The 17,156-nt window shown below is 30.9% G+C and overlaps 3 protein-coding genes across 3 annotated transcripts; all 3 read left to right on the top strand.

Moving 5' to 3' along the window:
- Positions 1–18: 18 nt before the first annotated feature.
- Positions 19–3,060, top strand: DFA_00084 (uncharacterized protein; the record flags this gene model as incomplete). The annotated part of the gene is made up of 6 exons (XM_004357743.1): positions 19–57; positions 132–1,017; positions 1,208–1,509; positions 1,620–2,033; positions 2,098–2,140; positions 2,414–3,060. The coding sequence occupies 6 exons, from the start codon at positions 19–21 to the stop codon at positions 3,058–3,060; spliced, it is 2,331 nt and encodes a 776-aa protein (XP_004357800.1).
- Positions 3,061–3,278: 218 nt separating this feature from the next.
- On the top strand, positions 3,279–5,783 carry DFA_00083 (uncharacterized protein; the record flags this gene model as incomplete). Its single annotated transcript, XM_004357742.1, has 5 exons — positions 3,279–3,701; positions 3,818–3,902; positions 4,118–4,411; positions 4,677–5,228; positions 5,263–5,783. 5 exons carry the CDS (start codon positions 3,279–3,281, stop codon positions 5,781–5,783), a joined length of 1,875 nt encoding a protein of 624 aa, XP_004357799.1.
- Positions 5,784–7,047: 1,264 nt separating this feature from the next.
- Positions 7,048–16,881, top strand: DFA_00082 (uncharacterized protein; the record flags this gene model as incomplete). The annotated part of the gene is made up of 5 exons (XM_004357741.1): positions 7,048–7,393; positions 7,480–7,595; positions 7,627–10,468; positions 10,548–10,716; positions 10,776–16,881. 5 exons carry the CDS (start codon positions 7,048–7,050, stop codon positions 16,879–16,881), a joined length of 9,579 nt encoding a protein of 3,192 aa, XP_004357798.1.
- Between the last annotated feature and the right edge of the window lie 275 nt (positions 16,882–17,156).

The raw sequence follows: 17,156 nt of genomic DNA, 5'->3' as shown, positions 1-17,156 counted from the left end.
GTTGAGTGTGAGTTAATCATGTACAATGATCAAATGTACATGATTAACTCATTTATTGTTATATAAATTTTTTGATTGTTCCTCAAAAATATTCTAGGTAATAAATAATTGATTCAATAAAAACAAATAAGAAGGTTATTCTTCCTCATTCAAAAATCACATTGGAAAAGAATGATTGTGAAGGATTTAATAATTCCAAATCAAGTACAACCTCTCTCAACCATCCATCATATTTTATTTATGATATTGACAGGGAACTCAAAATGATCAAATCATCAGATTTGACAGCACATCTCCATCTTTGTTACTCTCATATTGTAACATCATCATTGTTTAGAGATCCATTTACTGGATTGAGAGGAATGGAACTTGGAGTTATACTTTTAAAGAAATTCAATAACAATATGCCACTCAACCAATCACAACTCAATATTTTATCTGCGATATCCAACATATCACCAAAAAGAACTCAATCCAACCACATCCAACAAATAACAATATCATTTCCACTTCTCGCACCAATGATATCACATTATGATGGATTTGTTATTTTGGTTGATATGATTAAACAATCACATGCTGAAATGTCAATATTGTGGATTTCCAATCAAAAAGCAACACCACTAACTTCAACACTCAATCGTATTGCCTGGAATAGATACAAAAGAATATATTCACCTCTTTGTCAAATTGATGGACCAATTGACACATCAGGATCATTTATCGTCATTGAACCACCAGCATTTGGACAAAACACCAAAAATGTTCAAAGAATGGCATCAATCATTGAATCCAAGAATATTAAATATTTAGATAATTCATTCAATCCCTATTCAATGATTGGTACATCAACTATTCATGGATTAGACTTTACTGACCGCAAAAACTGTGTTCCAGAGTTTCAAGAAACACCTAATCTCATCCACACCTATCAGATTCGTTCTAATCAAGGACTAGCTGATGCGTTTGCCACTTGGTATCTAAAGTTATTAAAAATAGCAATGGAAACTGCAAGTGGTGATTATACTCCTTTCAAGATTCAAGTTCATCATTTCATTGATTTCATACCATTGGTCCGATTCATTGGCACCATTACTCGATCATCTCGTGCTCATTGGAATATCCTCGCCATTCAGAGGCATTCCAACCTTTCCTTGTGAAAAAAGTTATACTGACCCTAACACTACATTTGACAAATAACTATTAGAGACTTTGGTCAATAATTCAGTACCAAGCCCTCATTACTTTATCGGCTATACTGAAAAAGAAAGGGAAAAGAAAAAGCGAGAAATTACACAAGCAAAAGCCGATATTCTCAATCGGATCTTTACCCAAAATATTTGGGAGATGGTCGGTGCAGAAATCATTGCTCCAACACACACCTCATATACACCAATCTCTAACCCATATTTACAATATAACCAAGCATCGTTTAATGAAACCGTTAAAGGAAAAATCATTCATTGGTACAACAATAGACGATTGAAATTATTTTTAGAATCAATACAAGCTTGTACAAAAAATATATGGTACACTCGATTACCAGCACTATTGTATTTTAATAGTTATCCGACTTTCAAACATCTTCAAAGTGAACGGTCCAAAAAACTATTTAATAGAATCAATTACAAGGTAAAATTCTATTTGACAAGAATTTACCTCAAGAGTATCAAATGATTTGGCACGTTGGTTTTGATAAACAATTGGAATCAATCTGGTCAACATTGGGTTTTACAGGTACCAAGTCAGAAAAGATATCATTTGATAAGATGGATGATTTTATCTATGGAATATACCATAAAACTAATTTGGAAGAAGAATTATTTGATGATTTAAATATCAGTAAAGATTCGTTAAAGAATCATCTATATATCCAACTAAAATTTGGTATCTTTAATTCTCAAACATTGGGTCGTGACCTTGAAAAGTTATCAGTCATTATTCAACAGAAAATAGATTTGGTTTGGAAAATAATTCAACAGTTTTACAAAAATCCAAAAAGAACAGATCAATCTCAACAAGAATTGGATTGTGTAATAACTATATAGATACTTGGTAAATATATAATTAGTTTGAGAGGTATATAATAATATATAGATATATGAATATATAGATAGTAATATTGATTTTAGATTAGATTGTAATGATTATTATTTATAGTAATAAAAGATGAATATAGAATATATAATATAGAATATAGAATAGAATGTAGAATTGTAGAATGTCTTTATTGGATTATTCTAATCCTTTTTATAGTTGTTGATCCAGACGACTAACTGACGATGGTTAGTCGTTAGTATTTTATCCAAAATACTTTACATATTTGACTTGTCCTAACCAGGATTGAGTATATTGAGTTCAATGAGATATCAATGAAATATCATTGAGATATCATTGATTTTAAACAATCTAGATCTAACAGATTGTATATTTAAAAGTTGTCATTCTTGGATTGGATGTGTACCATTGACTGTTTATGAAGATTTCTCAAATTATTTGATAGATTTACCAGATCAAATTTATCAACTCATTGGTGTTCACATTCTTTTGCAAGGTTACAAACAAAAGATTCAGAAATGTAAAGTCCTTAAAGGTGTTGATTTGGTAAAAGAATTATCACAAAGTAGAGAGACTAGACAATGGTTACCAAAAGATTATCCAACATGGTTGGTATTTGAATTGGAACAATCAATATGGATCAGAGATACTCAAGCAGAGATTGCTGAAAAGTTGATCAATGCTCAAAGTAATGAATGTGTTCAACTACAGATGGGTGAAGGAAAGACATCTGTTATTCTACCAATCATGTGTTTGGCAATATCCAATGGAAATAGAATTGCCCGAGTCAATGCAATTCCATCACTACTTCAAACTTATATTCAAGATTTACAAATGAGACTTGGATCATCAATTCTCAATCGACCAATCCATCTCTATCCATTCAAAAGAGATATTGGACCATCAATATCAGTATCACATGTTCGATCTATTCTCGGCAACATTGAAAAGTGTAACACGACGAATTCTTATCAGTTATTGAAGAGGTTCTATCTGAATTAAAATCAATTCTTCAACATCATTACAACGATGACCAAGATCCATTCCTTTTTAGAAGATTGGCATCAGAGAATGAAAACAATCATGATACAATGAAAGAAATATTGGTTGATTTGCTAGATAGATTAATCAACAAACTACCATTCAACACCAATGAAAAGAATCTTGACCTTATCAAACAATTTGTTGGGGTTGTGTGTGTTGGATCAGATGAAGACATAATGGCCCAAGAACATAAGAATGCACTATCATTGGTTGAAAAACTTGATAAACATCAAACAAGAATATTGGTCTATAGAGGATTATTTTCATATGAAGCTTTGTTACATTCACTATCAAAAACATGGTCAAAACATTATGGTATCAGATCAAAAGAATCATCATCATTCAAACGGGACTCTACATTATTGGCGGTCCCATACAGAGCCAAAGATACACCCTCTGAAAGGGCAGAGTATGGTCATCCTGATTTTGTAATCATCCTCACCTACCTTTCATATTACAATCAAGGACTGACATTTAATCAATTCCAAAAAACATTGGATTGTATCATATCAAGTAACAAACATGATGCATCAGATATCTACAGATCATGGACAGATTATGATCAATCAATTGAAGAGAAATATAGAGATTTTTCAAATGTGTTGTCAAATCTGATAATCAATTGATCAAACATCTCTATTCATTATTCAAATTCAATTGTAGAGTCATCAATTTCTGGTTGAACGAATTGGTATTCCCATATGAAACAAAACAGTTCCCATCCAAATTATTTGCCAACCCATGGGATTTGGTTTATCCAAAATCAAACTCCAAGAATAATATTTCGTGTGGATTCAGTGGTACCAATGATACTAAATGTCTCTATCCCCTTACTATTCAACAAAATGATTTGGATCGACTCAAATATACCAATGTTCAAGTATTGAATTATATTCTTGATCAAAATGACCAATCAAACAAGGTTCATATTGTTGATGATAAGAATATTCTGGAGAAATTGTTAAACTAAACAACAATCAAAGTCGACACTATTTCAACATACTTATTGATGCAGGAGCATTGATGATTGGTAAAACCAATGAAGATGTTGTCAAGAGATGGTTGGAATTGGAATCAACAACAAGAATAGATGGAGCTCTATTTTTTGAAAATGATAAATTGACAACCATCGATAGAGAAGGAAAAAAATTCCTTTTTAGCCAATCACCACTCTCTGATAGATTAGATAGAGTTTTAGTTTATTTGGATGATTATCATACTCGTGGTGTTGATATTAAACTTCCAATCAACAGTAATGCAATCGTAACAGTTGGAAACAAGATAACAAAAGAGAAACTACTTCAAGCATGTATGAGAATGAGAAAGTTGGGACAAGGTCAAACTATTTCAATTCTCATTTCAAAGAATCTTGGAATCGAATTAAAGAATGATAGAGGTGAACTTGAACCACTTTACAAATCACCAGAGATTCAAGATATATTAAAATGGACAATTCAAAATACGATTGAATCAGTCACAAATTCATTTGTTCTTGCATTCATCATTCCTTGGATAGATTTCACTTTTGGGTATAGATGATGCCAAGAACAAAACATCCATATTTTCAAAATTAGTATCGTTCCCAGAAACTCTCTCATTATTCGATATGTATTCTTCATTGTACCGAAAAGAAAAAGGTGATGTAGTTGTTTCATCAATGGTATCTAAATTGGAGAAAACATTTAACAAAGATGTTGGAGATGAAAGTATAGTGGTCGCACTAGACCCACAACATTCCAAACAAGCAAACTTGATTGGCCACTATGCAAAGGACAAAATGAAAGATCAAATCATTTATTCCAATATGGTTGAAGAAGAACAAGAGAGAGAGTTTGACATAGAAGCTGAAGTAGAAATCCAACGTCAATTACCTCCACAAGTAACCCCTTACAAAGAAATTATTTACGAGGGTTGGAGAGACATCCTCATTGGGTCGACATGCATACAAAACTGTCCATCAATATTCCAACCAATCAAAGAAATATTCAAAGATACATTGGTTTGGAAATGCCTAGAGATTCAACAGGATTGTTTCTCATCAACACTATGGGCAACTCAAAACTTTACCAAGACTATTATCAATCAATACAACACCATCAAAAATATCGATGAATTATATTTTGGTTGTTTGGAATGCTGATACACCAAACATGATTCTAGTTTCAATGAAAGAAGCAAATCATTTAATCCACATGTTTGATCAACTAGTTTGTCAAAAGGTAATCATTGTTGCATCGCTCCATCAAACAATCCAAAGAGATCGTCCAAACCAAAGAGAGTATTTCAACAAGGCATCTACATTGTTACCATCAACTTTTAATTATCAATCAACCCATCCATTATTAAATCAAATCAATGTATTGAATGGATCAAAATACTTTGATCATCTACCAGAGATTTATCAATTCCTTGGGATCTTTAGATGTGAATCAAAAACAATCATGTCAAAACTAATCAACAATGATTTTATTGATCAATTTGGTTTTGTATTAGAAGGTGTCAAACCAAGTCATATCGACAAACTCTCGATAGATGATACTCTATCCAACCAACTACTCTCAATCATCAAAACAAGAAGATTTAAAAAATGTCCAATCGATCTACTTGAAAAGAATTTTCAACTCCAAAGAATTTATTCAATTGGATATAGTCACATTGAAAAAATTATAAATAATAAATAAATATAGCATATATACAAATTAATTAAATGATTATTTATTAACCTTGACTCTTTAATGGACAACTCTGTGGATAGTTTGGTTCGATTATTCTTTTACTATCATATGAACGATTAGATGTACTACGTTGAATCAGGACAGGTAATTGTTATAGATGGTAAAAGAATAACCGGACCAAACTTTACGACTCTGTGTGCATCTACAAAATGCATAAAGAGGCGATGATTGAACACCCTACTCCAAGCAAAAGAGTGATTGTCATCCACAAGCAATACTTCCAATATTATTGCAGCTGTTGAATCATCCTCTTGAGTGGATTTTTGGTATATCCAATATACCCTGATAGCTTCTGGTGAGTTATACCAACAAGAGTTGCATTGCCGAAATTGGATACCACGATTTGATAAATCATAGCAAATATGAATCAACCATCTGATGTATGATCTTGTAGAAATGTGATTCGGGTGATTACATTAAATATTTGTGAAGGAAAAAAATGTCTTCACCAAACCATCATCCAATCCATTGCCAGCACCAGAATGACGGTCCACCAAAGATTGATGAAATAAGAACAACACATGATTTATCATCCTCATCCATCTGGTATCGTGCTTTTTAGGCCTAAAAATTTTATAAAAAGATAGATTTGTATTAATAAATAATCGATTGATATCTACATTAATGTTTCTTTTTAAATCATCGTTGAAACCTACATTTTGTAATTGTTGGTTTGATCCTTGAATAGTTAAATAGTTATTATGCAATCAATGAAAGAAAACTGTGAGTTTGGTTTGTTTTCATTTCAAATGAGTTCAACTCTTCTGTTTTTCCACTGGTAGAATGACATATAAAGGAAAATAAACAATGAGCAGGTGAAATATATGTTTATAAATCATTTATATCAAAGCCTATGCTGAAAATGTCGATCAATACATTGATCGATGAATAAAAAGTGATATATAATAGTAGTACATAATTAAAGTGAAAGAGGATTGATAGGAGAGGTTAAATGATTATCATTATTTATGCACAACTAATTATCGAAATACAAAAAATAATACTATCAAAGATTTTATTTGTTGTTGGAGATCTTCACTTCGAAAAAAAAACTAAAATTAAAAAAAATTAAATTCGTGAAGATCATTGCTCTGCATTTCTTCCCTTCAAAGGGTACTCTATCTATCTATCTATCTATCAATCTATCTATCTCTATCTCTTATCTTTACTCAGATTAACAACTAGTATTGGGTGAAGAGTATCAATAGAGATGGAGCCACCAACAGAGGAAGATAATAATCAAGATGATTCAATGTTGAGTCATCTATTTATGCCAACAAGATTGCCTAATGTATTTGATCAGCAGGAACAAGATGAAGCAGAAAGTACTCTATTTCATTCGTTCATTAAACATGTCAGCAGTTGTAAAGTTTATAGAGAAAAGGGAGTAATAGTATCATCTGCTTTAAATCAATTCAGTGATGATATTAAACAACCACCAAACATAGTCCAACTAACTGAAAGAATCACACAATCATTTTTTGATTCAAAAGATAATAATAATAATAATATTAATAATAATATACATTTAATCACCTACTTTAAGAAATCAAATTGTATTTTGGTTATCATCATAGACCTCCAACTGTCAACAACATAAATAATAATAATAATAATAATAATAATAATAATATTATATTAGATTTAATTCAAATCTATCCAACACTTGATACATTTAATGCTCAAACATCAAAACTACAAATTGCAACACCCATTTGTTCATTCAACATTCAAGATGTCAATCAACTGTTAGATCCAGTATTCTTAGAGTATCTAGTTGCACTAAGAGATACTGGATCAACCACCAATCATGTCAATCGTTCGTCGTGAAGATAGTGTGATACCATCACCAAACACCATTCTCAATTGGTTAATTCCATCTATTCCTGGATGTGAATACAATGATTCAACAACCAATTATTCAACTCCAATCATTTATAAATCAATTAGACCTGAAATTATTGGTTCTGGTCCAGATAATGGTTGGATTAGATCACCTCTCTGGGTCGGTCTCAAATCATTGACTCATTTTCTTTTTAAAAGATATCGATTAAAGACAAGAATATATAAATGGTATGTGTTGGTATTTAAAATCAATACACTTGTGGAACATAAAGTCAACAGTCAAACAACATTGGAATACATTGCACACATTGCAAGGAGTTGTGAAAAATTCAAAATCAAATATCAAGAGAAACATCCAACAACTGTATTTGATTTGACCAAATCAATCAAAGAACAATGCCAGATACTCTCTGACAAGGTTCATCAACAATGGGATTCATTCTGTCAAGTCGCAGAGAAAGAATCTCAAATCAGTACATCCATCAACAACATTTGTACTGGATTGAAAGATTATGGAACTGATCCAACAAACTTGGTACATGGATCCCTTCATCAAAATATTAAATCATTTGTAAACAGTACCAAAGTAGAAGAAAAGAAGTTAGATGTCAAAGGTGTAAATTTATTGACCGATTCAGCATCCAATTCTTCAATATCTTGTTTACAGGGATATTCTACCTTACTCAACGATCTCCAACCTCTCGGCGCTGGAGACCACTTTGTTATTATCATGCAAAGTATTGTCATATGTATCAATACTAGACCAAAAAATGAGAATGTATCATTAGTCATCATATTAAATATCGTTGAAGATATTATATTCAAGATGTGGAAAAGTAAAATATTTAGACACGCACTATCAAACGATCAACAAGATGTATTCTCATCAATTTACAATCTAATGGACATTTATATGAAGTTGGCAAAACCAAGATATGATAAAGATGCTATTCTTTACAGTCGTTTTATCTTGACATCATACACTTTGGTTGCTATTTTAGATAGATTGACTTTAGATTATTGTCTTTTACTTGACAAACAAGAGAGTCAAGATTCAACACCAAGATTCAGTTTATACTCTCCTCTACCACCCTATGTCGACATATCAATATTCTCAGACCTATTACTTCAAAACAAATTCGAGTATGACACCTTGGAATCATTGGAATTATATTTTGAAGATCAACGTCATTGTAGTAAAACATCAATCGATAATTCAATCTTTAGCGCTAATGGTTTTGCAAAGAAATGGGCCGAACAATTTTATCAAGAAGAATTACAAGATGAATTGGATGATATAGAGACCAAGACCGAAACCAAAATCAAAGAGTATCGTGAATACAAAGATAAAGTGACAGATTATATCAAGATTCAAACGGAACAACTACTTTTATATCCAAGTGAAAGCGAAACTGACATTCGAAACAGAAATAGAATCAACTCTAACATTCAAGAATATTACAATTTAAAATCATCAATCTACTACAAATCATTGCCAGAAGATAAAGACGAACAATTCAAACACATTTTCGAAACCAATATCCCATTCTACCTCTATTATGTTAGAAACTCATTTGCTTTGCTATGCAAATATCTTTTTGCTCCAAGCAGTAGTGAAAAGAAAGATACATTAAAAATCTCACCAGATCAAAGTATTATATCTTTATTGGTTACCAAAGATAGAGTGCCCTTTAATCTCAATATCTTTCAATATACTGAATCATCATTTGTTGATTGGAATCCAAACACAATTTTTTGTTTTGGATACAAAGAAGGAAATAATATTGTGGATATTACAACAAGCAAATTTCAACTAGTACCCCTTTCAATTCCATCAAAGGTTGAATATAGTCAACTCAATTGGATGTTAAGTCAAGGTAGTATTTCAGAAAATGATGTTCTCACAACTCAATACTACACACCAAAAGGAATGTTACCAAACGAGTATATAAGATATGGAATGTTAAGAGTTGGAGAATGTTTATCGATTAGAAATATGATTAGATACATGGAGGAAAGAAATAATCTAAATGGAATTCATGTATTGGTTATGTTTTATCAATTGTCAATGCAATGTGGTCCTAGAAAGAACAAATTGTCTACAACAAGACCTTATAGAATTGGTTGGAATGATGAAAATGTTTTACAAACTCTATGTAGAACAGTTGACTCTGTTACAAGTGAGAGTCAAACCAATTGGGAAGGTAGCGTTTCAATGATTGTCATGATTCATTTTTTAACAATTGCATTCAATACAAGAGATAAAAAACAAGACCAAAAAGAATTGGATGAAACTGACAAATTGATTATTAAAACGTTGGAGAAATGCAGAGTGGTACTTTGGGAATGGGTTGCCAAGTTGGAAGAACTCATTCAGCAAGAATTACTTCATGGAAGAGATATTCAAGAAACATCAGCACTAAGAAAGAGAATGGTTTATACAGCTATTGCAATCATTATGACATTCAACATTGACAATAATCACAAACAATATATTATTCAACAAACCAACTATTTCCAACATATTGATTATTATTTCAAATCATTGATTATTTTGGATGAAAATACAACCTATTCAAGTAATGGAACAAGAACATTGGCATTATTTCCAGAACAACCATTCTTGGATATAATATTCAATCAATTGTCATTGATTATTTATCGTCAAATACCATTCATCGTTGATCATTTCAAAGATGGAAATCAATTTGGATGTTTAAATAATATTATTCACCAAGAATCAAATTATCTTAAATGGGAAAAGGGATCAAATAATAATTATTATGGTATGTATATCAATTATTTATTATAATTAAACCAAATGATTTATACTAATTTATGAACTCATTTTGTTATCTTTTTTAGAATTCCAAATTAACAATGTAATTATTCAATTTAATATATTTGATGGAACATTATTATTCAATGGAACATTTGATAGAAGATTACCAAATCAAATTGTTAATCATAAACTTTATAAATCATTCTTTGAATATTCTATTTTTCAAGTTAATCAAACTGGAAATTGTATTTGGTATGTATAGATACATTTAAAAAACTATCCAACATTATTTTTTAACCATACATTTTTAGGACTACCAATTATTCAATGGGAGGATATAATATAGGATTTTCTATTTGTTCTGCTGATACCATTGCAATTGTTCAAATCAAAGACAATGGAGAAAGATGGATGCTTCTTGATCCTTGTTTATTTAATCACTTACCAATTACTTTTGTAGAATCTTATTCACATTGGATAAATATGATAACAAATGAAATAGAGTTTAGACCAAAAACATTCAAACAATACAAAGATGGAGGTTTGGATTCAATTAAATTTATTGGAACTAAAAATGGTGAAATTAAATTAAAATCAACTGGTGAATCATTATTATATTTTGTTGCAAATAATCTAAAGTTAAGAGATCAAATATTCAAACTATTCCAATTGGAATCAACGTCACACTTTCATATTTATGAACAAGAAGCATCCCAACATTATAGAATTCATTTAAATCAATATGGATTGGATTTTATTGTTGATTGTATTGTTGGACAAATCAATTCAGTTCAATATTCTGGATACCGACTATGTGAACAACAATACATTGGAACTTTGGTTGGTTTGAAAACAATATTGGTTTTGGAACAAAATAATTTAAGTGGAACAAAGAAAGTTATTCTGCCACATTCAACAATTACATTGGAAAAGAACGGTGATTTCAACAATGCTAAATCAAATACAACCACACTCAACCATCCATCATATTTTATTTATGATATTGATCAAGAACTCAAAATGATCAAATCATCAGATTTGACAGCACATCTCCATCTTTGCTATTCTCATATTGTAACATCATCATTGTTTAGAGATCCATTTACTGGTTTGAGAGGAATGGAACTTGCTATTATACTTTTAAAGAAATTTAATAACAACATGCCACTCAACCAATCACAACTCAATATTTTATCACAAATAGCAAGTGTATCACCAACAAGAGTATCTGGTGATAATATCAAACTAAAAGTATCAATCCTATACCCACTACTCCCACCAATGATATCACAAGATGTTTTTATTATTATGGTTGATATTATAAAGAATGCTCATCAAGAAATGTCATTTTTATATAATACTCAAGATGAAGAAGAAGAAAGGAAAAAACCATTGGATTTGGTACTCAATCGTATTGCTTGGAATAGATACAAAAATATTTACTCTCCACTTTGTCAAATCGATGACCCTATTGACACACCAGATGATACCATCATTGAACCAACAGCATTGGGCAAAACCACCAAAAACATTCAAAGAATTGCATCGATCATTGAATACAAGAATATTCAATATTTGGAAAATTCATTCAATCCCTATTCATCAATGATGAGTTCATCAACCATCAACGGTCCAGACTTTAAAGGTCTTCAAAATTGTGTTCCAGAATTTCAAGAAACAAACCGTCTCATTAATACCAAACATATTGACAAAAAGCAACAACTTGGTGATGCATTTAGAGATTGGTATCTAAAGTTATTAAAAATAGGAATGGAAACTGCAAGTGGTCATTATAATCTTTCAAGATTTAAATATATCATCACATTGTTGACGTATCATTGGTCACATCCATCATTGACACCATTTTTAGATCACATTGTATTGATAGCAATATCCAAACCATTACCAAATATTTCAACTTTTCCAGGTTACACAAGTTATTCACTCACTACATATGAGCAACGCTTAATTGTTAATGTACTTGTAAAGTATATTGTATATCCTATAGGCAAGACAAGAGACGAAAACCAAAAAGAAAAAAAGTCAATTTTGGATATGATCACAACACAAGACATTTGGCAACGAGTCGATGGAACAAGAATCATTTATCCCCTTAACAATTCTTATCAACATGTAGAGCACAAGTATATTCACGATCAAACTTCTTTTAATCAAGAAATTCAAATGTTAATCAACTGTTGGTACGATAACAGATTATTGATAATATTTTTGAAAGAGATAAATCAAGAAACACATAATATTATTTACCAAAGAGAAAAAAATCTTTTATATTTTGTTGGACAACCAATAATAGAAATTAAACAAAAAGACCAAGTATCAAGTCAAGAAAAGGTCAAAAATGTTAAATTGTTTGAAAAGGAAATACCTCAAGAACTACAAGATATTTGGAAGTTTGGTTTTGATAAACAATTAGAATCAATCTTGTCAACTCTCACCTCTAAAAGTTGTAATAGAGAAAAGATATCATTTGACAAGTTGGACAGTTTTATCGATGGAATATACCATGAAACAAATTTGGAAGAAGAATTATTTGATGATTTAAATATCAGTAATGAATCTTTAAAGAAATACTCAAATCAACCAACATTTGAAATGAACAAATCACATTCACTTGGAGAAGCTTTGGAAAAGTTATCGGTTATTATTCAACAAAAAATAGATTTGGTTTGGAATTTAATTCAAGAATTTTACAATAATCCAACTAGAAATGAAAATGTAGAATATGAATTGGATGGTATCTTGAAATGTTGTCATTCTTGGATTGGTTGTGTTCCATTGACTGTTTATGAAGATTTCTCAAATCATTTGGTTGATTTACCAGATCAAATATATCAATTAATTGGTGTTCACATTATCCTTCAAACTTATAAACAAAAGATTCAGAAATGCAAAATCATTCAAGGTGTTGATTTGGTAAAAGAATTATCACAAAGTAGAGAGACAAGAAAATGGTTACCAAAAGATTATCCAACATGGTTGGTATTTGAATTGGAACAATCAATATGGATCAGAGACACTCAAGCAGAGATTGCTGTCAAGTTGATCAATGCTCAAAGTAATGAATGTGTTCAACTACAGATGGGTGAAGGAAAGACATCTGTTATTCTACCAATCATGTGTTTGGCAATATCCGATAAACAAAGAATTGCTCGAGTCAATGCAATTCCATCACTACTTCAAACTTATATTCAAGATTTACAAATGAGACTTGGATCATCAATTCTCAATCGACCAATTCATCTCTATCCATTCAAAAGAGATATTGGACCATCGATAACTGAATCAAATGTTCGATCTATTCTCTCCAACATTGAAAAATGTAAACAAATGAATGGAATCATACTTTGTACACCAGAACATAGACTATCATTCAATTTGTTTTGGAGATTGGCAAAGGATCAGTCAAATAAGGATAAGATGTTAGATGAAATGAATCAAGTAATTACATGGTGGAACGATAATATATTTGATATTATGGATGAATGTGATGATTTACTTTCATACAAATACCAACTACTCTATCCAATCGGATCAAAGATTCCGCTCAATGGGTGTTCAGATCGTTGGAAAATAATTGAAGAGGTTCTATCTGAACTGAAATTAATTCTTCAAAAACAATATGGTGACTTTAAAGATCCATTCCTATTTAGAAGGTTCACATCAGAGAATGAAAACAATCAAGATACAATGAAAGAGGTGTTATCTGTTTTACTCGAAACATTAATCAACAAACTACCATTCAACACCAACGAAGAAAATCTTGGCCTTATCAAACAATTTGTTGGACCAGATGAAGATACATCAACAAAAAAACACAGCAAAGCCTTATTATTGGTTGAAGAAAAACTTGATAAGCATCAAACAAGAGTCTTATTGTATCGAGGATTATTTTCATATGAAGTTCTTTTGCACTCTTTGACAAAAACATGGTCAAAACATTATGGAATTAGATCAAAAGCATCGTCATCATTGAAACGAGATTCAACATTATTGGCAGTCCCATTCAGAGCCAAAGATACACCATCTGAAAGGGCAGAGTATGGTCATCCTGATTTTGCAATCATCCTCACCTATCTCTCATATTACAATCAAGGTTTATCATTTGAACAATTCAGTAAATCATTGGATTGTTTAAGAACAAGTCATAAAAACGAAGCACCAGATATCTACAGATCATGGACAGACTATGATCAATCAATTGAAGAGAAATATAGAGATTTCAAATGTGTTGTCAAATCTGACAATCAATTGATCAAACATCTCTATTCACTATTCAAATTCAATTGTAGAGTCATCAATTTCTGGTTGAATGAATTGGTATTCCCATATGAAACAAAACAATTCCCATCTAAATTGTTTGCAAATCCATGGGACTTGGTTTATCCAAAATCAAACTCCAAGAAACATATTTCGTGTGGATTTAGTGGTACCAATGACACTAAATGTCTCTATCCTCTTACTATTCAACAAAATGATTTGGATCGACTCAAATATACCAATGTTCAAGTATTGAATTATATTCTTGATCAAAATGATCAATCAAACAAGGTTCATATCGTTGATGATAATAATGATATTCTACCAAAGATTACACAACTCAATCAACTCAACAACAAGAATTACTACAACATATTAATTGATGCAGGAGCACTGATGATTGGTAAATCAAATGAAGATGTTGTCAAGAGATGGTTAGAATTGGAATCAACAACAAGAATAGATGGAGCTCTCTTTTTTGAAAATGATAAACTGACAACAATCGATCGAGAAGGAAAGAAGTTTATATTCAGTCAATCACCACTCTCTGATAGATTAGATAGAGTTTTAGTTTATTTGGATGATTATCATACTCGTGGTGTTGATATTAAACTTCCAATCAACAGTAATGCAATCGTAACAGTTGGAAACAAGATAACAAAAGAAAAACTACTTCAAGCATGTATGAGAATGAGAAAGTTAGGACAAGGTCAAACTATTTCAATTCTCATTTCAAAGAATCTTGGAATCGAATTAAAGAATGAAAGAGGTGAACTTGAACCACTATCAAAATCACCAGAGATTAAAGATATATTAAAATGGACAATTCAAAATACTATAGATACTATTACCAATTCTTTTATTCAATGGACACTTCAAGGATTAATGAATGCAAGAAGTAAATCTGCTATTTCACTTTTGGCAATGGATAATATCGATAACAAAGAATCTATATTTTCAAGATTGGTTGCATTCCCAGAAACACTATCACTCTACGATATGTATTCTGCATTGTATCAACAACAAAAAGGTGACTCTGTCGTATCATTTACTAAAATTAAATTGGAAAAAACATTTAAAAAAGATATTGGAGATGATAAAGTTTACAAAGCTCTTGTTCCAACCCATTCATCATTGGCGAAACAAATTTGTCGATACGCCGAAGACAAGATAGAAGATCAAATGATTTTCTCCAACATGGTTGATGAAGAACAAGAAAAAGAATTTGAATTGGAAGTTGAAAATGAAATCCAAAGTCAATTACCACCAAAAGTAACTCCCTATCAAGAATTATTTATTGGAAAGGAATGGCTTGACTATTTGATTGGCACTAAAAAGATCGATGGTAATGATCAACAACCATCACCATTCCTACCAATCAAAGATATATTCAAGAATACATTGGTTTGGAAGTGTTTGGAGGACCATGAAAAAGACTGTCTTTCACCACACCTTTGGACAACTCAAAACTTTATCAATACAGTGGTTCATGACACCAATACGATCGTTGGTAATAATGATTACTTTGTCAAACAAATTAATTATATTTTGGTGTTTTGGAATGCTGGAAGTGATAGTAGTAGTACTACTACTCCAAACATGGTATTAGTATCAATGAAAGAAGCAAACCATTTAATCCACATGTTGAATCAATTAGCACACCAAAATAAGAATCAATTGGTTGTATCCATTCATCAAACCATCCAAAGAGAAAGAAAGAAACAAACAGAGTATTTTAAACAATTGTATACTCTTTTACCCGCTGCACTCAATCCAATAGAACAATCAATCGACCCATTATTAAATCAACTCAATGTATTAAATGGATCAAAATACTTTGATAGTCTACCAGAGATTTATCAATTCCTTGGTATCTTTAGATGTGATTCAAAAACAATCATGTCACAACTCATCAACAAAGGAATCATTGATCAATTTGGATTTGTATTAGAAGGTGTCAAACCAAGTGATATCGACAAACTCTCGATAGATGATAATCTATCCAATCAACTATTATCAATCATCAAAACAAGAAGATTTAAAAAATGTCCAATCGATCTACTTGAAAAGAATTTACAACTCCAAAGAATTTATTCAATTGGTTATAGTCATATTGAAAAAATTATAAATAATAAATAATTAGCAAAATATAAATATATTTATATATCATCTGATGTTTAAACCAATAAACTAGCACTCCCCCCTCATCACGGATGACAATGAACGTTGTGCGAAAATGATCATAAGAACTTCACCAAAAAAATAAATAAAAAAAATAAAGTAGAAAAGGAAGGTGTGGTGGGTTATTCTTTGCTATTCGAGAGATGAAGATCTTGTCTCTCTTTTGTGTATGCATACATCAAATATTCATTCATTAATTCATTATCTATACATATCTACAGTATTTAATTACA

Source organism: Cavenderia fasciculata, assembly GCF_000203815.1.
Source record: "Cavenderia fasciculata unplaced genomic scaffold Scf_Dfasci-F-a-11f03.f1-5, whole genome shotgun sequence".
In the NCBI taxonomy this organism is placed as follows: domain Eukaryota; phylum Evosea; class Eumycetozoa; order Acytosteliales; family Cavenderiaceae; genus Cavenderia; species Cavenderia fasciculata.
The sequence above is the reverse complement of the archived record's forward strand: the minus strand, read 5'-3'. Positions and strand labels throughout refer to the sequence as shown.